This window comes from Sus scrofa, chromosome 9 (assembly GCF_000003025.6).
Source record: "Sus scrofa isolate TJ Tabasco breed Duroc chromosome 9, Sscrofa11.1, whole genome shotgun sequence".
In the NCBI taxonomy this organism is placed as follows: Eukaryota; Metazoa; Chordata; class Mammalia; order Artiodactyla; family Suidae; genus Sus; species Sus scrofa.
In genome coordinates, this window is record NC_010451.4 from 33,833,504 (window position 1) to 33,860,968 (window position 27,465).

At 33.9% G+C, this 27,465-nt stretch overlaps 1 protein-coding gene across 1 annotated transcript in view; it reads left to right on the forward strand.

Moving 5' to 3' along the window:
- DYNC2H1 (dynein cytoplasmic 2 heavy chain 1) overlaps positions 1–27,465 on the forward strand; it is a 319,035-nt gene that overhangs the window by 112,584 nt on the left and 178,986 nt on the right. Inside the window, 12 exon segments of the mRNA XM_021062717.1 lie at positions 301–424; positions 1,432–1,553; positions 5,242–5,328; positions 8,194–8,320; positions 8,935–9,076; positions 9,655–9,764; positions 15,662–15,682; positions 17,397–17,495; positions 18,816–18,939; positions 24,511–24,674; positions 26,574–26,693; positions 27,262–27,396. Of these exon segments, the coding sequence (XP_020918376.1) occupies positions 301–424; positions 1,432–1,553; positions 5,242–5,328; positions 8,194–8,320; positions 8,935–9,076; positions 9,655–9,764; positions 15,662–15,682; positions 17,397–17,495; positions 18,816–18,939; positions 24,511–24,674; positions 26,574–26,693; positions 27,262–27,396 (1,375 nt within the window).

Here is a 27,465-nt window from a genome sequence, read left to right on the forward strand (position 1 = left end):
ACATATTAGTACACAGGAGTTCACATAGAGGGGTGTAAATAGAGTAACGCAGTTATAATTCCTTCATTTTACTGCTTTAGTTTGTTGACAGAACATTAGGAAAACTGTTGTGCATCTTTCTGGAGCTCCTCATCTATCAAAAATGAGAGATGGTACATTAGAATCTTAAATACTTTAGTACCTTATTTTTGTTAACTAATAGATTAAAAGTTTATTTATACACCACCTTGTTAAATTGGCATTTTTGTTTAAAATAGCAAAGTTTATTTATATATTTAAAATAATATGCTTTAATTTTAGTTTTCTTGCAAAAAGAGGTGTGAGAGAAGACATAGCAACCTTTGATGCACGAAATATTCCAAAGGAAATAAGAGAGAGTGTTGAAGAACTTCTCTTTAAAAATAAAGGATCTTTTGATCCAAAGGTAATTTTTAACAGTTATGATTTAAATTCTCTTTCCTTACTATGTAATATTCTGCTCATTAATATGTGATGCCTTATCACTATTGATTGTTTAGTTTGCCTTGAAAATTAAAAATTTAAAATAATAAGTTGTAATTAAGTATTATGGCTGGGAAGCATTCACCGGAAGAATTAGGTAAATGGATTGGCGTCAGGTTTTCAATCTTATAATCTGCTGTTCCTAGCTTGTCATAACTTCTAATTTGCCTGGTGTGCTTTTCTTTCTTCCTGTTTATTTTTCATATAATAACATTTATCTCTGTTGAGATACCTGTATCTGGTTTTAAATTCCATGATTCTGATGTTTTTCTTTTATTTACTTCTTATGTATGTGCTTTTGACACTTACAACAGTAGTTTCCAAGTTGCTTTTATTGAATAAAGATCTATCCCATGCATAGAAGAAAAAGATTTGATGTTTCAGCATTGTTGTAGATAGCATATGTGACTGGTAATTACTTATGTCAATAAAATGCCGTTGTATTAAAGAGTATATGTGGTTCAGAGGGATTTACTTTTAAGCAAAAAGTAGTTTTTGTATTTTTCACTTAATCAAAATAATAACTAATTTTATTTTTATTTTAGATATAAACCAAAAACTTCATTATATGAGATAAATGATTAAACAAATTAAAGAGTTGACTTTGTGGAGTTTCCGGCGTGGCTCAGTGGTTAACTAACCCAACTAGGATCCATGAGGACATGGGTTCGATCCCTGGCCTCACTCAGTGGGTTAAGGATCCGACATTGCCGTGGGCTGTGATGTGGGTCACAGATGTGGCTCAGATCTGACATGGCTGTGACTGTGGCTGTGTTTGGCAGTTATAGCTCCCATCCCTAGCCTGGGAACCTCCACATGCCACAGCCCTAAAAAGGCAAAAGACAAAAAAAAAAAAAAAAAAAAAAAAATTGACTTTGCTTTCATTTGGAATTAAGGTAGGATGTGGATAATTTCTGATGTATTTTTCAGAATGCTAAGCGTGCCAGTACTGCAGCTGCTCCTTTGGCTGCCTGGGTTAAAGCCAATGTCCAGTACTCCCATGTCCTGGAACGAATTCAGCCCTTGGAAACTGAGCAGGCGGGATTAGAATCGTAAGTGAAATGTAAAATATAAACAATTCAAACATTTATTTATTTTCATCAATTTGATGAGTTAGGATTTAGTTCTCATTTGTATCTGAAAAGGCAGCTAACCACATTGAGTCAATTAAATACAGGTCACGATGGCAGAGTAGGAGGTTGTAGAACTCATGTACTCACACAAACACATCGAAAATACACCTATATGTGGAAAAATTCTCATGGAAAGCTAACTGGAAACTGGCACAAGTGCTCCTATACAACCAAGCCTGCAACAGAGGTCTCCATGTAGTTGATAGGATGGGAAAAATGGGTATCAGGTCGCTCCCTTAGAAGGGATCTTTAAGGAAAAGCAGGTTCAAGTGGGTGACCCTCACCCTGGGGAGCGAGCAGATTGAGCCTCAATCTGAGCATCCAGGTCCTGGGGTCCTGAGCAGGGGAGACAGGCTCCCTTCCTGCTGGGAGGTCTGCTGAGAGAGAAGGCCCTGGAGAAGTGTAGACTTGCAAGTAGTGTCTGTGTGCTGGCTTGCTAGCAATCAGAGTGGAGAGAGCCTTGCCCTGGCTGCTGCCACCTCACCGTACTTCCCAGTCCAAGGGATGAACGCCCCAGTTCTGCTTACTCCACACCACAGACTGGCATGACCCAGTCTAGCTATGCAGAGACAGACCAGGAAGGCTGCGGTATGATCTGCTTAGAGCCACAGCCATATTGTGTCAGAATGTGCAAGGGGTGGCATCATAAGAATGTGTGGTGGCTGTGTGCTGAATCTCCAGCAGTCAGGCCCTGGGAAAGGACCCATCAGGCTACACCAAGAGCCCAGATGGTGTGATCTGGTTGAGCCAGTGGCAGCCATTGTCAGTTTGACCAGCAATATGTAGCAGTTTGTCTCCCAGCTAGAGTACCTTGGCTCCATCCATTCCACACTGCAACTTAGTGCTGGCTCTGGGACAGACAGGTCCTGGGAGAAGTCTGTCACAGAGGCAGCCCACATCTGAGGTAGCATCCCAGCCACCTGAATTCCTGTAACCACAATGCTCCGGCCCCCAGCCCCTCCCTACTCCATAACTCAGCTTTGCCCTAGACCTAGGGTGAATACAACAGAGAAAGTGGTACAACCTTGGGAAGCTTCTGAGTGGAACCACAGACATCTTCACAGGTGACACATAGGTCCTTTGTGAAAGGATGGGCCTCACTTGAGTCAGTGATCACCTTTTTTGGGCAATTGAGGCTGATCTATCCTGAACCTCAGGGCTTATTCTTAAACAACTGAGGAGCAGGACCTCCCCAACCCCCTTGACAGGGTGTCCACAGAGACAGAGCAGAAAAGCCCCACCTTACCTCCTGCTCAGGCTCTAGGTGCTCCAGTGCCAATCAGACCCCTGTCAAGGGGGTAACTGCTGGCACACCTTAAGAAAACGTGACATTTATGTGGTTGGAAGGATAAGTTGGTAGAAGTTCCTTTAGGAAGAGACAAAATTTTGTAAAGGAATAATATTAAGGTACAAAAAGTAGGTTTTAGAAATTTAGGGCTTTCATATTTGTTCTTTAATTTCTAGGGAATGTTTGGTATATATTTTCTAAAACATTAGACATGTGTGGGGAAAATTTACCCACTTATTTTTTGCTCCTAAAATTTCAATTTGTTGGTGTTCCCTGGTGGCCTAGCAATTAAGGATCTAGCATTGTCACTTCTGTGGTGGGGTCACTGCTATGGGGTGGGTTCAGTCCCTGGCTTGGGACTTCTGTATGCTGCAGGCACAACCAAAAATAAATTTCAACTTACTATTGTTACTAAGTGGCATTATATTTTATCTTACTTGTTCTAAATGCAGGCTAAGAGGTATGTTATGTTCTTGATGGTCAATTTTTGACATCTATTATTTCTAATTCTGAATAAGGAGACTTTTAAGTGCCTAAGTTTCTTAATTTTTTCAATTATTTTGATTATATATTTTTCACAGCTGAGACATATCATATGAATATATTTTCTTGTATACATTTTATTATTCTTAATAATTGCTTCATTTTTTAATTGATTTTTTTTCTGTTTATACATGACATATTTATCCAGTCTCTCTGTCCCTAAATATATTTAGACTCTAAATCATTTGGAATCTATATGTTGCATTTCTTTCTTTCTTAGCATTGTCTTGCCTAGAGCCTTTTGATTTCCTGTTCATTGTGGATTAATTCTTTCTAGGCCTGCTGCTTGCAGCTTAAATTATTTTAAGATTGCTTTTCGCCATTTTTCTGGGGATCACATTTATCTTTTTTCTAATAGTATTGTTTATTATGGGTCTTTCTTTTTCTTAGTTTGGTTACCCACTTTTCTGGAACACATCATTCATAGTAGCTTCTTATAAAAGGTATATGTAATGAAAAATATTTGGAGATTTGCATGTCTAAAATTATCTGTATTATGCCATTACATGAGATCAGTAATCAAGCTGGTTTGAAAATACTAGACTAAAAATAGTTTAACCTCACAATTTTGAAGGTCTTATTCTATTACACTGGTTCTCAAAGTGTGGTCCCTAAACCAGCAACATCAGTATTACCTGGGGAATTATTAAAAGTGCCAAGTTTTGAACTCAACAAGGTTTGCTGTATCAGATATGCTGTGGAACGAGTCCTTGCAATCTGTGTTTTGACAAACCTTCCATTTGATTTGTGTAATGCACAAATCCCTAGCAGTACACAGCAGTGTGGACTGGCTGTTTGATGGTGCCTGTCAATATCTGTGGGTATTTTTAGGGGGAGGAAGTCAACCATTTCTCTAGAAGAATTCTAATACCTTCTGTCTAGGGATTGAATGGAGATGGACGGGGTTGGTAGGGGTATAAGCTAACTTCCACGGATATGTTAAAAGGATACAGTGAGAGAGGGAATCTTAGATCAGATTCTTTATGTTACCAACTATTAAACAATCTTCTGTATTTAGCGCTATTATTATCTTTAGAGGTACCTATTGTCTACATTTTGGGAGCATTTTTGAATTCTTTTGGCTTTTGCATCTGGGTATGTCAATTCTCATTTTTAAGATTTTGTTAAAATTACTCCTTTGCAATACTTTTCTCTTTCATTCTCTTTATCTTTATGCATGCATGTCTTTTTTATTCCCTTGGTTTCATTTTAATAGGACTTTTGAAGGGATAGAAGATAAATGAATATGTTTACTCTTGCATTTTTATCCAGAAATACACATGCACAAGTGCTTTTAAATATAGTTTCATGGAAGTGGTATGGTTAGGTCAGAGAATGTACTTTTAATTTTGGCATTACTTTTCAAATCAAATTCTATGTGAAATTTTTTTTTTTTTTTGGTCTTTTCTAGGGCTGCACCCATGGCGTATGGAGGTTCCCAGGCTAGGAGTCTAATTGGAGCTGTAGCTGCCAGCCTACACAGAGCCACAGCAACGTGGGATCTGAGCCATGTCTGCGACCTACACCTCAGCTCATGGCAATGCCAGATTCTTAACCCACTGAGCGAGGCCAAGGATCAAACCTGCAGCCTCATGGTTCCTAGACGGATTCGTTAACCACTGAGCCACAACGGGAACTCCGTGTAAAATTATTAAAAGTAATGAATTGTTCATGGTTTTCATTGTCATTTATTTACTGCAAGATTACATTTTAGGGTGCTGTTGCTGCTTTTTGTTGATATGTAAAGTTGAATGACTTATATTGAATTAATTTTAGAAATTTGAGGAAAACTGAAGACAGAAAAAGGAAATTAGAGGAGCTTCTCAATTCTGTTGGTCAAAAAGTGTCAGAACTCAAAGAGAAGTAAGTTAAGTTTTGAAATGTATTTTGAATATTTGAAAACATCTCAACTAATTATTAAATTTTGAAAATCTTTGCTATAATCACTATATTAATTTTTTTATTTTATCACTCTAACATGTGGAAGGATATAATATAGAATGTATTTCTTTTTAAAATACTTTAATAAGAACAAAAGTATTTTGTTTCTATTTATATAGCCTTCGCTATATATATTCATAAGCTTTGGAAACTTGAGCCAGAGGAATTTAACATAATGTGTTAATGCTGGGAGTGTTTACATTTGTTATTCTCATTTTCTTATTATTTTGACTTTAAGATTTTAGACTCCTTTATTTCTCTTAATTCTATAGGCCCACCCCTATTCCATAAGCTTCCAGAGGTGCATGATCACATTAGAGAATTTTATCTTTTTCACTTTGCTCTTTTTGGTATTGAAAAAATAGTCCTTCCTACAAATATTGTACTCAAATTTAAGAACTATTTATGAATATGATTAATCTTAAATCCTTTCATCTACTTCTGTGTTCCTATGATTGCTTTTTTTAGTATAGGATAAAAAAATCCTGTGGTATTTTTAGTATAGGACAAAAAATTCCTGGTATGGGAATTATTATAAATGTGGACGCATTTTCCTTTAAAAATTGTGAAGATTGAAAAACTGGATAATATACCATTAAATATAGTATATCTTATTGTTTGCTTTCTGTTTTATGTTTTTGTGTTAATGTTTCCTTATTTTCTTATGGAAGAAATACAAAATATTGTATCAAGAAAGAAATTCATCACTAAAAACTATGGATTTTTTCTCTATATATAGTTAAAAAAACTATCTTTACTTACATTTTTCTGTTTTTTTTTTTTTTTTTTTTTTTTCTTTTTAGGGCTGCACCTGTGGCGTATGGAAGTTCCCGGGCTAGGGGTCGAATCAGAGCTGTAGCCGCTGGCCTACGCCACAGCCACAGCCACAGCCACAGCAACACAGGATCTGAGTCATGCCTGTGACCTACAGCACAGCTCACAGCAGCGCTGGATCCTTAACCTCCTGAGTGAGGCCAGGGATTGAACCCATGTTCTCATGAATACTAGTCGGGTTCATTAACCACTGAGCCACGATGGGAACTCCTTTACTTACATTTCTATATATTCACTTGTAGAGGAAGAAACAAACCAAAAAGAAAACCTCAAACTTATAAATCCAATGTTTTCAATAATCCAGAATAGTTTTTTTGTATTAGGCATATAGGAAAGAAATCATATAATTTTCTTCCAAATATAATCAGAAATGTATAAAGAAAAGAATATATTCTTTACAGTGTTAGAAAATCAGAATTAGCACCTAATATTTGGCTAATTGTCCAATATTTATTGCATAGTTAGCATGTGGTTAGATGTTCTTTCATTTTGCAGATTAGGAAGCTAGAGATTAGAGTTGAGCAGCTGCTAGATGCCTCAGGAAGCATTAGGTCCTAGATTTGTCTGACTCCATAGTATTCCTATTCTTTGTCACTGCACCAGACTACCAGAATTTTGGAAGGATTATTAAGAAAACCTTCTACTTATGACTGAGGCTCTGTGGATACACCTAAGGAGTTGAATTTTTTTTTTTTTTTTGTCTTTTGTCTTTTTGTTGTTGTTGTTGTTGTTGCTATTTCTTGGGCTGCTCCCGCAGCATATGGAGGTTCCCAGGCTAGGGGTTGAATCGGAGCTGTAGCCACCGGCCTACGCCAGAACCACAGCAACGCGGGATCCAAGCCGCGTCTGCAACCTACACCACAGCTCACGGCAACGCCGGATCGTTAACCCACTGAGCAAGGGCAGGGACCGAACCCACAACCTCATGGTTCCTAGTCGGATTCGTTAACCACTGCCCCACGACGGGAACTCCAGGAGTTGAATTTTTAACTTTATTTAATTTTAATTATTTTAAAATTAGGTAGCCACATGTAATTGGTGGCTACCATATTGGACAACCCAATTCTAGAGTCTTATGTCTAGGAGAGGAAGGAATAGGATGCTTAGGCAATAAAAAGTGCTGTAAAGTGCACTGCACTTAATATCAGACACACTATATATGGATTTTAGGTCCTCTACTTATTGGCGAGACTTTTACAATAATCTGTTTGGATCTAAGTTTCCACATTTGTGAAATTAGAATTATAATTTTTTTTTAAATTATTCTGAGAATTAACATGATCCTGGGCATTTTGAAGACATTTACATATTTGTTGAAGGATTAGATAATCATGTGGAATATTATTATAGTTAACAAAATAATAAATTTTTACAAGTATTTTTAGGGAAAATAATTTACAAAGAAATTATAAACTTTGGCAAAAGGGCACATAGGGAAAGTATATATAATGGGCTTGATATTCGAGATTATTTTTGATAGGTGTATATTCGAGAAAGAGTGAGGGGTGATACAGGGATAGGGAGGGAGCTGGAAGTTGTTCTAAGCAAATGCATCATCCTCACGAAGGACGCAATGGACAAATGACAGGACATTTTCTGAGAATATAAAATTCTTCAGATATAGACATAATTTTGCTGGACTGAATAGAATTAAATAAAACTGAAAAGATAGACTGGATAAATTTTATGACAGGACTTTTGAATGTCATATTGAAAAATTTATACATAATGTAGGGCATCAAGGACCTGTGAGAATGCTCACCTTTAAATGTATATGTTGGTATTGTGTCTATTAAATTAACGATATTTTGTAAGCAAATAGTATCAGTATTAACATTAATTACATTTTTGTATAAAAGTTCACTTTACTACATAATTTAGTTTACTAAGCATAATTTAATTAAATCTCTCTTAAATTCCTTTGTCTTTAATTAAATTTTAATGTTTTCATAGATTTCAGAGCAGGACTTCAGAAGCTGCCAAACTTGAAGCTGAAGTAAGCAAAGCACAAGAAACAATTAAAGCTGCAGAAGTCTTAATTAATCAGCTGGATAGAGAACACAAGAGATGGAATACACAGGTTTGTTTGAGAGAGAGAGGTTATGAGAGGCCATGTTTAAAACACTGGAAAAATATAATGTAAAAAATATTGAATAACAAAAATTTCTTTGTTAAAAAAGTGAAAAGGAGAAAAATATCCATTAACCTGCAACTGGCTTAGGATACATGATCTAGATATTAATGACCAGTATTACGTGAATTAATCTTTAAGCACAATGTCTTTGTATGAATGGATTTTTGACAAGTAACCTATTCCTCTAAAAGAGGAATTATCTGTGTTATTGAGGAGAAAGGCAGGGATGAAAATGAGTTGATAGAAAATTTAGTAGTCTTTAGAAACTTTTTGAACTTAAATTTACCAGGACAATCCTCTTAGGAATTGACAATGTTGGCCATTTATTTCTTTTTGAAATACTTTCCTATCTCAAATTTGTTAAGGTGGTGTCTCTTGTTTTTGTTTGTTTTGATTTTGTTTTTTGCTTTTCTTTAACCAGTTAGATTCCTTCCCTCGTTGGATGCTCCTTATCAGTTCATCCAATAATATTGACTGCCTCTGCAATACTCTGTTGTATTCAAGATGGGTTATTTTTCCCTATGTTAGAACATATCTGTATATCACTCTCTTTTTTTCAGGTTGCAGAGATAACAGAGGAATTAGCTACTCTTCCTAAAAGAGCTCAGCTGGCTGCTGCATTTATTACATATCTTTCTGCTGCTCCTGAGGGTCTGAGAAAAACCTGTTTGGAAGAATGGACCAAGTCAGCTGGTCTTGAAAGTCTGTATTTAGTTTTTCATGATTTTGAATTTCAGTGTACTAAAAAGTGCATCTCTTCATTTTTGTCGTTTTACTTTTTAAACTTTTTTTAAATGAGAAAATTTTCTTTAAGTTCAAGGATACCATAGCTACCTTAGATTTGCTGAATTCTACATATGTTCTGAGAATTGCTTTATTGTGTGATTCTTCTACCCCTACAATCACTTTATGAGACTCAGACCTCTGAATTATTTTGATATCATATGATGCAGTTAAACATTTTATTAATTTTAACACTAATTTCATATGGTAAGATGAAATGCAGGAATTCCAAAATTCTTGGTGAATTTTTTGGTTTTCACAAATTGTTATAGTTGGGAAACATTCATTTAATAGAAGAAATATAACTTGAGTGTCATTCCTTCATACTTTTTTTTAAAAAAGTTTCTTCTCCTTAGCTTCTTTGTGCAAAAGAATGGGTTGAATATTAACGATGATCATGGGACTCTTGTTTGAATATATTTTAAATTTTATTCTCTTTCCTTCAATCAAGCATAAGATTGTTGTGGTAAATATTATTGATATCTTTAATTTTTCAGAATTTGATCTGAGGAGATTTCTTTGTACTGAAAGTGAACAGTTAATTTGGAAAAGTGAAGGCCTACCATCAGATGACCTTTCCATAGAAAATGCTCTTGTTATCTTACAGGTAGGCAATTATCTAATATTTTCATTAGAAATGTTTCTTTTGATGCTTGCTCCAGGAAGTACCTCCTTCTACAAATTCTTAGGCATTCCTAGTTTGTCTTTTCTTAGTTACTTAAAAGTAAAAATATTTTGCTAATAAAAATCCATTTGTGATTCAGTTAGTAATGCTATAATTTTCAGTGTAATTTATTTTTTACATTAATATAAAAGCATAAACTAAAATGGTATTATTTCAATGACAAAATATTCTAAATTGAACTTCCTAATAATAATAGAAATATTTCAGAGGCACTTGATCATTTGGTTGTATAGTTCTTTCATCTAGAGTATATTTTTAAAATAAAAATTTTGTATTTTTATTTCATTTTGTTTTACACAGTTAGACAAAGTGAAAATGGATGAATTTTGTGTTATAAGTTAACCATGTACCTATTTTGGAAAATTGTTCTTTCACATCGTACATGCCTCCCAAAAGTCATTGTTTGAAGTTGAAACTACTGCAAAACTAATTAATAGTGAATGTGAAAACCAAATTCAAAATCTAAGCAAATCATTTCTTTGTGTGATGTTTTGTTTTTACCAATAATTTAGTTTACCTTTCTGATATGGAATTTGGAAGGTAATTTTTCCCTTTTGAAAATTTGTTTTCCTTTTCTATCTCAACAGTTTATAAAACCAGTGTTTTCATTTCTCTTTACAACCTTTCTCTCTGCCCACACATTGCTTTATTCCACAACTCCACAATCTCAAAGAAAATATGAACATTAAATGCTATTCCTTAGGTAGCATAAGTCATATTATATAAGATTCATATTGTGGGACCTTTTCATTCTTTGGTAATTTATTCTTCTTGATTGGACCTACTAATCAGCTGACTATTTTTTGACTCATTACATGATGTCTTACCAGTAGAAAAGTCACTGAACAAAGATTAAACAATATTGTTCTCTTTGAATTTGATTTGGCTTAAATGTCAATTTATTTTTTAAACATTTTTATCATTTTTCACAGTAGAATTACAAATCTGGAACTCTAAAAGTGTATGTAAATAAATTCATTGCATTATAGCAACTAGTACTTTTTATCATATTTGTTATTTTTACCCAAGGTTTCCTAGTCACCTCTTCTTCCTTTGTCAGTACTCCAAGAAAGCATTAGTTTGCAGGTGTAAAAAATTAGAAGTTTTAGCAATTTTCTTTTTTATTCCATAAGAAATCAGAAGCCTTTAGGAAAAATACATCACAATAATTTTTATATTTTACTGATGATAGTAATTGAAAGTATTTACTTTATTTTGAATTAAGCTGTATTTCATAATAAATATCAGGGATATTGTCCTTGAAATTAATTTTAATAAGCTTAGTATACTTTGTATTTATTATTGCCAAGATTCTTATAGATGCTTATATGCCTTTTTATGAGAAAACAAAACCATTTGGAAAAATTTGTTATAGTAATTCATCGTTTTATTGAAATGAATTTGCTATTGTGGTCAACATTCTATCTGAATTTTAAGATGGGCTACATTTAGAATACACTGTTGCAGTTGCAGGTGTGGATGGATAGCACAGGTCTATAACTCATTAACATTACCAGGGATGTGTAATTAGGTGTCTAACATATACAAGTTGGGTTTCTGGAAGTCTTCCCTGAGAAAAAATGACTGGACATGATGAATTTGGTGTATTATTGCTTCAGAGATAGAGCACATCTCCTCATGAACTAAAAAAGCTTTTCAGAGATTCTCCCTCTCAATGAGAAGAGCTGTAGTCACTCAAACATTTACTGGTGCAAAGAATAGCCTTTTGTGTCCAAAATTATTCCTTGGTTTGTCTTACAAAGGTGCTTGGAATTCTTATCTTTGGGTTAAGCTGATTATTGAAGCACATGCGTTTTCTGAGTGAGGAAATAGTCAAATAATTGTCTACTTGTAACAGAAATTAGTTTATTATGTTAGCAGAAAGCTCTTATGACCTACATCTTTGAGGAATGGGGGAAAAACTTGGCCATGGTGACCATATGTCCTGGATTGCTTGAGCTGTGATTTATACCTGTTGTCCTGATGTAATTATTACTAGTTTCTCTTGTATTCTCAGAAGTGTCCTAGTTTGGATCATAAATTGTGTGATCTTTGTAATATTGTGGAACTCAGTGGATAATAGAGAGTATGAGACTATTAGAAACTATGGAGAGGTGTCAGTGAAAAGTACCTAGAAAGAAGATTGAAAGTATGATTAATTTAAATTTCACAGTATTATAATTTTTCTTGGTTTAAATTTCACAGTATTATAAAATTTTCATGTTAAGGCATGTACTAGGTAGTGGTTTTTTATTGTTTATGGACAGCTCAGTGTCAAATTAGTTTTCTTTAAACCACTCAGAATTTCTGAGATTTATTTTTTTCCCTTCCTGCAATGTAGTATATGCTGAGGAAATGCAAACTAATTTGATATTAGTCTAAAGACTAAAATTATAAAGGTAAATTACACAGGGAATTTTTTTGTTTTTCTGTTTTTGCTTTTTAGGGCTACATTCGTGGCATATGGAGATTCCCAGGCTAGGGGTCGAATTAGAGCCATAGCTGCTGGCATGCACCATAGCCACGGCAACGCAGAATCCAAACCACGTTTGCAGCCTACACCACAGCTCACCACAACACTCAGAGTCTTACCTCGCTGAGAGAGGCCAGGGATCGAACCTACAACCTCATGGTTCCTAGTCAGATTGGGACCACAATGGGAACTCCAGGGAATTTTTTTTCAGTAAATCCCAAGTATTAATAATCAGCACTTTTATAGTATTTACTCTGTTGTTTGTATATTACTATTTAAGAATTAATATAAGAAAATAATTTAAACATTTATTTAATTTGAAAATCCACACTATTTAGTAGGTACAAATATTATCCCTTTTATAGATAAGGAAGTTTAAACAAAGAAGGCTTAAGTTTTCATGTTCAAGGTTACAGAGCTGTCAAGTGGTAGAGCCAAGATTCAAACATTGCCGTTCAGCCAATCTTTGCTATAAAACTCCCCTCGTAGATATGTGTCTGTGTTTCTGTGTATTTTTTTTTTTTGTCTTTTCTTGAGACACTCCCGTGGCACGTGGAGGTTCCCAGGCTAGGGGTCTAATATGAGCTGTAGTCACTGGCCTACACCAGAGCCACAGCAACACAAGATCCGAGCTGCGTCTGAGACCCACACCACAGCTCACGGCAACGCCGGATTCTTAACCCACTGAGCAAGGCCTGGGATCGAACCCGCAACCTCACAGTTCCTAGTTGGATTCGTTAACCACTGTGCCACGACGGGAACTCCCGATGTTTTAACCCTTTTTTAGTTATTCCTGTTAATGTAATTCTCTTTAGCTTATCAAAAGATGAGCTTTAGTTTTATTTGTAAAATATTTCTACTTTTATTCCACTTATTAAAAGTAAAAATAAAATTATAGAAGTTTTAGATGTTTTAGAAATGGTTTCTTTCTGATTGGATGAAGGTAGTCAAAAGGTACAAACTTCCAGTAATAAGATAAATAAGTACTATGAGTGTAATATACAACAGGATACACATAATTAACACTGCTATGCGTTACATATGAAAGTTGCTAAGAGAGCAAATCCTAAGAGTTCTCATCACAAGGAGAGATTTTTCTTCCAGTTTCTTTAATTTTGTACCTATATGAGATGATGGGTGCTCACTAAAGTTATTGTGATTGTCATTTCATGATGTATGTATGTCAGATCACTAGCTTTACACCTTAACTTATACAGTGCAGCATGTCAATTATACTTCAATAAAACTGGAGGAAAAATGATCGCTTTCAAAAATTTCCCCTGCCTAATCATTTTTTTCCTCAAAGGGAGAAGAATTAAAATAGATATTATGTGTCTATAGCCTTTGACCTCGTTCTGAGATCTTATGGTTCTAACTTCCCATTAGGTATTGTTACCTGGAGCTTTGTAGGTAGCTCAAGCAGCACTGTCTTTAAATTAATAATTGTTTATTTATTTATTTTTTAGTCAAGGATCTTTTAGTAGCCAAGTATAGTACATTTTTTAAAAAAAACTTACGCTTTTAAATAACAGATGTTCAGAAGATTGGGCTAGCTTCAGGATTCAAATGATGTTACCAGGAGATTGCTCTCTCCCTCTCTCTCTTTTTCCCTCTCTCTCTCTGTCACTCTCTCCCTCTCTCTCTCCAACTTGAGTTGAGTTTATTTTCAGATAGGTTCTCTCCACCTTGTGTTAAGAATAGCTGTTGGTGACTTTAGGCTTAACCATTCTCACAGTTTATATACTCAGACTAAAGATATCTCTTCCCTTCCCTCCCAGTATTTATGTCAGTACCCCCAAAAGATTCTGAGTGGTTAGCTTAGGTCACCTCCTCATCCCTTGAGTGCAGGGTAGATGATTGATGATCCCATGTGAAATGCATTAAGTGGGGCATGCATGCTGGACAAAGGTAGCTATGCACTCTGATAATTGTTTCTTGTCCTCCACCATTCCCTAGAACTTGCTTCGCTTTTATTTCCTAACACTGGAGATGTCAGAGTCATGGTCCAGTACTGCAAACTGCAAAATTGCAACTCATTCTTACTATGTCTCTAATTTTACATTGTTAGTTTTTTTTATATTATTTTTATTTTTTCCATTATAGCTGATTTACAGTGTTCTGTCAATTTTCTATCATATAGCATGGTGACCCAGTTACACATACATGTATTCATTCTTTTTTCTCATATTATCATGCTTCATCATATGTGACTACACATAGTTCCCAGTGCCACACAGCAGGATCTCATTGCTAATCCATTTCAAAGGCAATAGTCTGCATCTATTAACCCCAAGCTCCCCATCCATCCCACTCCCTCCCCCTCCCCTTTGGCAACCGCAAGTCTATTCTCCAAGTCCATGATTTTTTTCTGTGGAAAGGTTCATTTGTGCCATATATTAGATTCCAGATATAAGTGATATATATGATATCAGTTAAGTCAGTTTTTTAGCAAGTCTTGTCAAATCTTTTTCTCAGATGTGTTGTGAATTCATTCTGTTCTAACCACATCTATTGCAGTGGCCTCACTTAGGCCTTCATCATGTTGTACCTATATAAATAAATTTTAATACTGGTTGGTCCCTTTAAATTGCCGTTGGAGTGATCTTCCTAAACTTTCAATTGATCATGAAAATTCCTTGATTAATGTGTTTCAGTGACCTCCCATTGCCTGCAGTATAAAAATTTCATTATCCTTAAACATGGCATAAAAAGCACTTCATGATCAGAAAGACATCTGATTACTCCTGCTATTTTATATGCATCTTCTTTGCCTATACTTTTTTACTCCAACTATTCCAAACTACTGGTAGTTTTCCAGATACTCCTAGGCATTTTCTTCTTCTCTCAAACATGCTGTCCTCTTGGCCTAACATGCTTTTTGCACTCCTTTGCCTATGATCTATCTTTTTTTTTGACCTTGTTTGACTTAGTTGCTTCCTAGCAGATTCTTCTAACTCCACCTGTGATTAACCTATAGAATTTTTGGTACTCTTTGATTATAGAATTTTCATTTTTTGCCTGTTTATTGAATGTGTGGCCAATGAGGGTAAGGAAATACATTTTATTAATTTCTGTATTCCTTGCATTGTTTTATTGTAATAGTATATGGTAGATGAATAAATCGAATGAATGAATCTAGTATGATTTTCTAAATGTAGAATTTAACAATATTTAATCATGAAACCCAGACCTAAAATATACCTTAGAGGTCTTCTCTAAATCTCTAGAGAAATATAAATAAAAGGAATACAAACTTGTAAGTACTCTTTGAATTTCTTAAATATATTTTCTCTGCTAACAACATGCTCTTTTGAACATTATCTTATTCTCTTTTTAACTGCATCAGATCATTGGTTTGAAGTCATGGGTAAGAACTTTTTTTAAAATTTAAAATAATTTTGATGGTTAATCATAATCTAGTATACTTGCGGAATTTTTGCTATTTAATGATAGCATAAAATTTGATCTAAAACCTGGGTGTAATACCTTGGTCGTATTTGAGGCTATTTACACATTTAAATTATTTTGCACATTTATATGATGGAACAGTAAGTGAAACCTCCAGAAATAGATGTTGGGTGAAGATCATACAGGAGTGTAACATTTGGGGGAGCTGTGGTAGGAGTAATCCACTCTGAATGCAGGTAAAAAAGGGGCTGCATTGCCTAGAGGGAATTTTATTTATTTATCTTTTGTCTTTTGTTTTTTTAGGGCAGCAACCATAGCATATGGAGGTTCCCAGGCTAGGGGTCTAATCTGAGCAGTAGCTGCCAGCCTATGCCAGAGCCACAGCAATGCAGGATCTGAGCCATGTCTGTGACCTACATCACAGCTCATGGCGACGCTGGATCCTTAACCCACTGAGCGAGGCCAGTGATCGAACCCGCAATCTCATGGTTCCTAGTCGGGTTCGTTAACCACTAAGCCACAACGGGAACTCCCGTATTTATTCATTTATTTATTTTTGTCTTTCCTGGAGAGAATTTTAAAACAATAACAAAGCTGTTTTAAAGTCAGTCAGCTCTTTATTATCACCATGTGCTGGCAATTTTAACTAACATTGCTGATAAAATGCTGTTAACCCCCAGGGCATATGATCCGCACCATCCCTTTCCCTCTGGGTCTGCTGCTAAGATAATGTCTACGTTCTCATGAGATCTACCCAAGTTCTAAGTCTTCATATCCCTTTGACTTTCATGTGTTATCTTATCCCTATAGCACACAGCTGCGTTACATTTTTCAGTTACATGCGAAAATTTAAGGCAAATTAAGTAGGGTGACATTATTTCAATCTAATATACTAGGTAACAATGACAGTTACTTTAAAATTTATTATATATTTAAGTATATTTCCATATATTTAAATTAATCCGATATATAAATATTTAACTGGCTTCCTTTCATTTGCTAAATGGCCTTGTGTATGTAGGGCGTTTTCACAGATTTCTAACTTGCTATTTGCTTCAGAGTTTAATTAGTGATAGATGCTCTGTAATGAGTTTGGTCCGTAATTTATTAGATTTATTAAGTTGCATAATTACAAATTACATAATTTTCTCTTCTAGGATATTCCTTTTGTAGTATTAACTATGTACTACTTTAGGAAAATTAGTCTTAAAATATAAATAGTTATGTTGATAATTATTTCAGTAATACTTTTTATGATTAACTCATACATCTCTTGCAAGCCCTCCTTGGTTTATTCAAGGAGTATCTAAAGTTAGGGAATAATTTGATTGTGTATTTTAAAACCAAAAAGAGAGGTGCAAATGACATTAACTTAGGAGTAGAACTCTTGCTTATTGTATCTTATTATGCAATTTTTGTGTTACTGTGTAGTAAATAAGACTTTATTCACTTTACTGTGGTTAAATTTAATTACCTAGTATTAATTCCTGGGAAAACTTATTAATATAGCCTCTGGTGCAGCTAAAAATTGTACTTTTATTTCCTCGTTATAATTGTCTATTTTGTTCTGCAAAAACAGCCTGAGAGAAAAATTCACTCATTAATTGATTAATGATTTTTAGGGAATTATTTTTATTTAATGAAAGTTTATAATCTTTTTTTTTTTAAATTAGAGTCGAGTATGCCCATTTCTTATAGACCCTTCTTCCCAAGCTACAGAATGGTTAAAGACACATTTGAAGGACTCACGTTTGGAAGTTATTAACCAGCAGGTGTGTATTACTTCCATTTAGAAACCAACTAGAAATGTTATCTTATGGTGAAAAGAACTCTGGGTCTATAATCAGAAAACATTCAAAACCAAGTCTTGTAACTTACTTGGTGTGGGTCCTGGGGAAAGAAATGTAACTTTTTTATCTTTAGTTTTCTAATTTGTAAGAATGGAAGAAGAATATTTATTTGATTCCTACTGTATGCAAGGTATTGACCTAAGCCCTGGGGATTTGCAAGTGAGTTGTCACAGTTCCTGCCCTCATGGAGATGACAATTAACTACTTACACTAGACAATTAAATAAGCATTTATACTAAATTATGATTAAAGGCAAGTATAGGATGCTCTAGGTGTAAGTTATTTAGTTTGGAGAATTAGGGAAACCTCCTGGACTTTAATTTCCTATTCCCATAACTCAATGATGAGCATCTTTGTTGTGTCCCCAGGTCAGACAGTTGGTCAATGACATGTAATGATAATATTTTGGGTAGTGACCTCTTACTATCATATTTAGCTTACCAAAAGAATTATTTTTGGTGAGTTTTTTTTTTTCCTTGAAGAAGACCTATTGTATGATTAGTTTTTGTAAATAATCTTCAGGTGCTTGAAAAATTACCTCTTTAAAATGTTCTTCACTTGTAAAGTGGAGATATCGAACTCATTGTATTTAAGACTAATTGTAAATTACATAACATACACTATTTAATGTCACTTATGATTTGTAGTAGAATATCTTAATAATTGTTTCTCCAAATATTTAATTTTTTAAACTATCATTGGAAGCCTGGAGTGCTACTTAAAAGGACTCTTAGCCAGAACACCTCAGAATTCTTGCATGGTTATAGAGTTCTGTCTAAAGGTTCTTTTCTCAGTGATTAGAACTATCAAACCAGGAAAAGTTTACTAGAGTTCATTTTTCTTCTTCCTTCAGTGTTTAATATTGAATGTAACTAAAGAAATTTTTATTAATCTTTGGGTGAGTAACCAATTGCATATAGAATTTGAAAATTTCTTTCCGCATTGATTTGAAATTATAGTAGAAAATTTAAGAATGTTTTTATTGTTAATATAAAAATCCTTATTTTTCCAACATGTCTACTTAAGTTATTTATGAATTTATTTGATAATTTATTCAAGTAAATTGATTCATCCCCAAGTACTTATAGCTGGAAAAACAATAATTAATAATTTTAATGATTAACATGTATATTAAATTTAAAATATTTGTGTTATTCCTCTTAATATCTTCATTATCTATAATATATATTTATAAATCTAATATAATAAAGGAATTAATGTGTTTTCTTATTTCTTCTCTAGGATAGTAACTTTATCACAGCTCTTGAGTTGGCAGTACGTTTTGGGAAAACCCTTATTATACAAGAAATGGATTGTGTAGAACCTGTTCTTTATCCATTATTGAGACGAGATCTGGTTGCTCAAGGTAAATAAATATTTGACAGCTTTCAGATAGTAACTTTTTTTAAATTTCCAAAATAATTAGCTTAACTTTGACCTTTTGTTTTGTTTTACCACTGAATCTAAGGAACTAGAAACTTTTTTTGGGGGGGGTGAATGCTGATGTCATCAAAATCTAATAGTAATGGCAACTAAAATAATTTTAAAAGTGCCTTTATAGAAGATATGCCATCTCGGGTCTCCAATACCATTCCTAGGAGGAAGGTTTTGCTAGGAAGATTCATGGGACTCAGCATATAGTTACACTCATGGCTTAGATTTATTGCAGGGAAAGGATACAAAGCAAAGTCAGCAAAGAGAAAAGGCTCATTGGGTGAAGTTAGGAGTCAAGAAAACAGATATAATCTTCCAAGTCTTCTATTATTGGAGTCACACAGAATGTGCTTAATTTCTCCAGGACCAAGTTTTGACAACACATGTGAAAAACTGTCTACCAAGGAAGATTATTAGAGACTCAGTGCCCAGAGTTTTTTATTGGGGCTGATTGTATAAGTACACTCTGCTTAAAAGGTTGCAGAATTCCAGACTCCCCCCCAAAAAGCAAGTATTCAGCATAAACCATAGGGTTTGTGCAATAGTTTAAGCACAGTGAGCCACTCTTATCTGTTCTGGAAATGGTGAAAGTCTTAGCAAAGTCCCAATTCCCAGATGTTGGTTATATGCCATCCTTGCAACGGACCTCTCTAAGGATACCAGTTTTAGAACTGTTATGTTACCTATTTTCTACATAGGCATCTACCCAGACTTTGACCTTAGAAAGCAATACCCTTAAGCTGTAAGAGCGTGTCATGCAAAGTGTATATATAGGTACATACGTAGACATGTACCCATATGTAAATACATAACTCCTACTTACACTGCATGCATTGCGATCACCATAAAGTTTAGAAAATTGGAGTTACTGGAGCAAAGCAGAGAAATGGCAAAGCATGCACTACTTATTGACCACTTGTTATGCCACAAATAGGAGTACTTAGCCTAACAATGCTTGATATGTTACGAAAAGAACTCTAGTAGTGGGACTTTTTGCTGTTGTAACCTGGAATTACCTCCCAGAGTTCAGTCTCTGGTCTCAGTCTGTTCTTCACTGGAGTTAAAACAGATCTGTTGTTATGCTGTCTTAAAGGCGATGGAAATGAACCTTTAGGGTCATTCAATTTGACTGTGTTCAGTCTACATTATAGCCCTTGAGGGCTCATTAAATATAAACTCGTATGAGCTCTAATTGATGTTCTATTTTAGCTGTATCTGTGGCATTGTCTGAGAATGCAGTGTGACGAAGTCCCCAAAAGCTGAATCTGGCAAAAAATGAAAATATTCTGTATCATGATTGGTTCACATGATGAACCACTATTCTAGATAGCTTTCAGGGATGTTGAAGTCAATTTGTTCATTTCTGTTCATTTTCATTTAGGAAAAGAAAGTTAATCTCTGCCCTACCTTACTTTTTCTACCTTCAGTCTAGAGTTGGATGTATTCATATCGCATTAGTTGAAGTCTGTTATCCCCTTCGAAAATACTTCAGGTTGTCTTTTTCCACAGTTTTAAGTTCTGTTTATCATCATGTATTTCCTCTGGGATGGCTGTCCTAGAACCATGTAAAACCAAATCTGTGTCCAAGTTCATTTACATCCCAGTTAGCAATAAGGGCTGCTTTTCTATGTGGGGATATCAAAATAGGCACAAATAATTGGAGTAGAATGTACTTCTCCTCCAGCATAAACAGTATTTATACTGTTCAAAAATCCCCTCAAATGTGTATTAATCGGAAAAACCCCAACAAAGTACAGTTCCTCAAGTCTCATTGTTTTTTATTTCCTGTTTCCTGTGTTCCTGAGCTCAGTCAAGGCAGAAGTTAGATGAGACAGTTTGCAACTGGCAATAGTTAAATACAGCTTGACTAGCTAGCTATGTAGCAGTTGTGAGGGAGAGGCTGGTATAGTGTACAAATAGTTCAGATTTTACTGGCAATAGATGTCAAAAGTATTTTTCATTAATCATTACATTCCTTTAAAGTTATTTCATTTCCACGTTGGGTTTGAGTAGTTGTAGAGATGATAGCTGAACATTCTTGGCTGGTGCTTTTAGACCAAATGCTTCATTTTAGGCATTTCTTCAAACAGCATATGTATGTGCACCATAAAGATTGACTTTGTGTTTCATTGTTGTGTCTTTTTCTAGAGGATGTTCTCCATGTAGGTATGTCTTTGGTAGACAAGTTGGGTCTGGGTGGCTCAATGGCCTGGACATAGACCAGTGGTCCTCTAATGGGAATGATGTTGTTCTCCAGGGAACATTTGACAGTGTCGATAGACATTTTTTGTTATAACAACTCAATGTGTCTATTTCAAGTTTATCTTTAAATACACAGGGCATCTCCTCATAACATAATTTTATAATACAAATTATCAAGAATACTGAGGTTGAGAAACCCTAAGCTAGCTCACCAGTTCTGACCCATGAATTTCTGTACTGGTATATTACAGTTATTTTCAGAGTGACATGCTTTATAGCCAAGAGCCCTACCTGAAGCCAGTGCGTGGTACCGAACATTCAGTGCTATAGGTTGCCAGAAGTTTTACCTGTGGGTAGTGGATGGGTGGTGGGTAGCATTCCACTGGATTTGCTTATCTGTGAGGTTTTTTTTTTTGGTAGACGTCTTTAATTCTGTGCATCTTGGAAGATATATTCGTCAAAAACAAGAATTAGTTTACAACTGCTTGGATTACTTCCAAAGTTGCCACCTGCAACTTTTTAGGAGCTGCTGTTCAAACATAGCTGCATGTTTCTTGACCAGATAAATAGGCTGTAGTAAAATTTACTTGACTTACTTGACTTACACTGCTTCCAGTAAGTCAAGAAAGTATCAGTTGTTGGTTTTCTTTGTGTATAGTGGCAGTAAAGCCAGCAGTTTATTCTTAATGGACTGTGGGGTGTTTCCTTGAGCAATGTCTATTTGATTATTTTGGTGGTAGGGTTTTGTGTTTGTCTTCTTTTAAGTCCCATCATATTTAGTTAGACTTGAAAGGTTCACAGTACCATGCAAGCAATTTTATCTGTGGAGACCATTAGGAAGATGTTACCCATATAATCGAATGCATGGCAGTTCACGTGGTACTTGGATTTCTCTGATTCAGATGATAATATATTTATCAAGAGTTTGGACCAGTAAAGGTGTACTACATATAGTAGATGAACTTATTTTTGTCTTCTTCTCAGAGGAATATAAAAAAGAAATCATTGGTAGTCATTACCAAGTATTTGCTGTGTTTTTAATTATTGTTATGTCAAGCACTGTGGAAGCAACAGTAGCCACTTTCTCGTTTTAGTTTCATGGTCGTAGTAAATATTCAAGCAACATTTATTCTGAAACTTAGACAGATAAAGTTATTTTCCCTAAATATTTCAGAGCTATGTGTTTGGATATACACATATTTGGAAATGTGCTATCTTCTCGTTTTTTTTTTTTTTTTTTTTTACCATTATGAAATATCCTTTATAGCTAGAAATATCTTAAGTTTTAGAATTTGGTATTAGAATGGTTAACATTAATTTTGGGAGATTGCTGTTTGCATGGTGTATTTTCCCATTCTTTTACTTTGAATTTTCTGCTGTTTTTTTTTTTTAAGTATGTTTCTCAGAAACAGTATGTCATTGGTTTTGCATTTTTTTTTCACCATGGCAGCCTTACTATTTGTAATATAATGCAGTTAACTGATTTAAGCAATAACTAATATAGTTTTCTAAGTAACCTGACTGATTTTTTTTATCAAATTTCTTTATTATTTTTAATGGCTATCCTGTATATAACAGTATGCATCTATGACTTATTTTTTTAATACAAATAAATACTTGGCCAGTTTTCTAGTACTGCATTTTAACTCCATGTATTCACTGCCTGCCATAGTATTATTGTTGTGCTGCATTGTCATGCTCCCCATGATGTTAGTTAATGTTTTAATAATCTATACTAATACGTGTTTACCCTTTCTGGTTTTCTCCCACCATTACCTTTCTCCCATTTCCATCTGGAGTAATTTTTTCTATCTGAAGAATTTCCTTCAGAGATCTACTAGCAACACACTTCTTTGCTTCCTCTTCCTCCTTCTCCCTCCTACCCCTTCCTCCTTCTTCTCTCCTTTTCCTTCTTCTTCTTCTTTGATTATTGACTCTTTTAAAAATTATTTATTTATTTATTTATTTTTGACTGCACCTTCAGCATGAAGAAGTTCTTGAGCCAGGGATCAAACCCCCGCCACAGTGGTGACAACACCAGACCTTTAACTCACTCCACCACTAGAGAATTCCTTTTCTTTCATTTTTGAAGGATTTTTTTTTTTTTTACTGTCATAGAACTTTAATTTAACAATTATTTATCACCTTACAGTTTTTATTCATTTATATTCTAGTTTATATGACTCCTGTTGAGAAATCACTTGCTGGTTTTATTGTTGCTTTTTTAAAGTGATATATAATTTTTCATTGGATGCTTTAACATTTTTCTTTGTCATTAGTTTTCAGTGGTTTTACTATGATGTCCTTAGAATTAGCATTCTTTGCATTTATCATACTTGCATTTTCCTGAATCATTCCAGTTGGTATATAGTTAGTACATTGAGCCTTTAAAATTGTATTTTTCTAGTAATGATTAAAGTTTTACATTATTTTGACATTGGTTTTTGAGCATTTGCATATCCTCTTTATGAAGTTATGGAGTTCTTTTTACATCAGCTTTAAAAAATTAAGTGAAAACTTAAAGTCTATTCTAGGATTCTCAAAAACCCTTAACACTGTTTTTCTCAACCTTTGAAAATCTTTGATAGTGTGTATTTTTTAACCTAAAAATTAGTTATTTTTATCAGTTAAAATAATAAGTAATGGATATAATTGTAGATTGATTTTTCTATATATGTTGCATAATTAATATCATTGTTTTTTTAATATTAGAATGTATACTTTATGAGGCAGAACTTTATTTTTTCTCAGTTTAACTTCTTGTTGGAAAGCACCTGTGTATGACAATCTAAATAAATCCTTTTTGACATTAATAATGGACTTTTGAAATTACTTGTATATTGTTAATTCCAGGTTTTTTCAAGTGCATTCCACCTTCATGTGTTACATATTAAATACTAGTACAGTAAACATTTTGAAACTGATGAATTTTGAAGTAGAAAATAATGAGTTTCTATTTTTATCATTTGTCATCAAACATTTCAGAAAAATTAGTAATATGAAACATATAGTCAACATTAAAACTATGCTGAATATAAGTAGGTAGTCCTTTGGTGCTTCAGGATCCTAGGACCATCCTAATGAATTATGTTTATCCTTGTTTGTATAAATGCTGCCTGATTAATAGAGCATTCTAGTTAGTAGTCCTCTTGGTCGCCTCAGTGTTGCGGTCTTTCATATTCTATTTAAAAGCTTATAATTAAAAACTATTTAGATGTACTAGAAAATTATATTTTTTAATGTCATGTAGCAAAATACAGAATACTCAGGCCAACTAATTGTGTCATTTTAAAAAACATAGGACCGCGTTATGTGGTACAAATAGGTGACAAAATTATCGACTACAATGAAGAATTCCGCCTTTTTTTGTCGACAAGAAATCCAAATCCCTTTATTCCGCCGGATGCAGCTTCCATCGTTACTGAAGTTAACTTTACTACAACAAGAAGCGGACTGCGAGGACAGGTATACATGGACAATCATAATTAACCTTAGATATCTTTTGTATCTTTGTATAATCATGAAATATTTGAAGTAGGAATTTATTAAACTGATTAGCATTTAAACTCATGATTTTGAAAATATGCTTGCAGATTAGAATAAAATATGTATGTTTATTTCATTTCCCTTTAGTATTAAAATTGTATATTTGCTGCTAATGTTAATTTGCTGCTGCTTCTGGTATAATTTTAATTTTATAGTCTATTTCTGTCATATATAGTAGATTTGAGGATTGTACACATTAAGATTAGCAGCTTTATTTTTTTAATTATGAAATTTTATGTTTAAATATTAAAATTGCAGTTAGGGTATTTGCTTATAAACCCAACATTTTTTTTTTACCAGAACATTTGCATCTTTGAATTCACTTTATCTATGTATGGATTATTATAGTTTCAAATTATTACATGAATCGCAAAGTGACTTTCCATGTTGATACTCTTACTTATCCACTTCCTTACCCTTTTTTTCCATGTTAAAGGTATGATGCTCATTGACTTTTTAGTAACATCCTGGTTTTTACTCACCCATTCAGTAGTACAGTTTTTCTTTTGATTTATATGATGGCATGTATATTTGCTGTAATTTTTACAATTCTCCTTTTAAAATGTTTTTCCTTACCATACTAGATGACTTAGTGCATATTTTTATTAACAATATGTTTTGATTGACTTACTTCTCATAAGTAAAAAAAATATACGAATTACTTAAAATTTGGCAAAATTGACAAAATTGCTTTTTCTATCTAAAAGATCTCTGGAGTAATTACTGAAATGGGCTATTTAGGTTTTATTTTAACAAAAACTACATGGACATACTTAAAGAACAGATTTTGAATTAATTTATTTCATGATATGCAAATGTCATTCCCTATTTTAAAGTTTCAAATCTAAGAACTTAACATCGTGTTTTTCAGCAGTTTTATTATGATTCAGTTTATTTATCATACATTTCACCTCTTTAAAGTGTACGGTTCAGTGCTTCTTTAGTGGAATTTCTAGGTCTTATGGTAACTGACTTCAGCATTTTGAGGCACAAACTTGGCCAAATGGCTACACAATTTTACTTTCCCACCAATAATGTATGAGAATTCTCCTTTCTCTACATCCTTGTTAACACTTATTATTTCTGTTTCTAATTGGGGCCATTTTAGTGGGTGTAAAGTGGTATCTTACTGTGATTTTAATATGGTATTTTTAAGTAAGATATTTACTTCTTTATGTGACTACTTATTATCATTTAAAAACACTAGCTTCCATAGTTTTTATATATTTAATCTAATTTTTTTTTTGAGGCTATAGCTTCTCAGCACTCTTTTTTTTTTTGCCTTTTCTAGGGCCGCTCTCGCGGCATATGGAGGTTCCCAGGCTAGGGGTCCAATCGGAGCTGTAGCCACCAGCCTATGACAGAGCCACAGCAACGCGGGATCCGAGCTGCGTCTGCGACATACACCACAGCTCACAGCAATGCCAGGTCCTTAACCCACTGAGCAAGGCCAGGGATTGAACCTGCAACCTCATGGTTCCTAGTCGGATACGTTAACCACTGCGCCACGACGGGAACTCCTAATCTAATTTTTGAACTAAATATTACATGTTGGTATGTTAAGTAATACAGTTTCTTACAGCTGTCTGATAATATTTAACATTTTATCCGAGAGCTTAATTATTCATTTTGCTTCTTTTTGTCAGAAGTAATTGAAGTTGTCTCGTTGTTTACCTAGAAAGAATGAAATTAATATAGTATCATAAAATCTGTAATATTTGGGTAGACACAAGTCCTGTTTGTGGGAAATTTTTGTTTTGGTTTGTTGTGTTTGAACCTTATTGCTAGAATAACCTTGACTTTTTTTTTTTTTTTAAGCTTTTGGCTTTAACTCTTCAGCACGAGAAACCTGATTTAGAGGAACAGAAAACAAAACTCTTACAACAGGAAGAAGACAAGAAAATACAGTTAGCCAAACTTGAGGAATCTCTTTTAGAGGTAAAATTCAGTTATTCAGAATGTCTTTTCATAGTACATTATTTTCTTTAATAACTATAATCAAATACTGCTTTTTCAAATTATAGTGCCTTCAGCATGGTTTTGATTGTGTCAGAGGCATATCTATCTATATATATATCTTAAAGTGAAAATTCAAACAGGAAAAAGTTATCTTAGAATGCAAGATCTTTAGAAGTGATGTTTAAGAGAAACAATTTTTAACTCATATTGTCTTAATACTATATTATTTCAATAACATTTAATTATCTATTATATGCTCACAATTTCAAGAAACCTTCAAAAGCAGCATGGAATTACGATTTAATTTATAATTGTAACTACTTTTTATCTTTATTAGATTGATAATATCAATACATATACAATGCTTCAGTGATGTAATATCATATAATGATTTATGATGTCTTTATATAAAAGGCTATAAAGTATTGGAATTCTTTTAAGAGAATGTAAGTTCTGTAAACATCATAAAATTAATGACAGTTAATACAGGCTTTTTATTATTTTAATATATATAATATTCACATTATTTTATTAATTTTTCCTACAGACGCTTGCCACATCTCAAGGCAATATTTTGGAAAATAAGGATCTGATTGAATCTCTTAATCAGACAAAAGCAAGCAGTGCACTTATTCAAGATTCACTTAAAGAATCTTACAAACTCCAACTTTATCTTGATCAAGTAAATATTTCCTTCTTTGCGATCTTATATCATTTTCTTAAACTTTAATGTTAATATGATAAACACAAT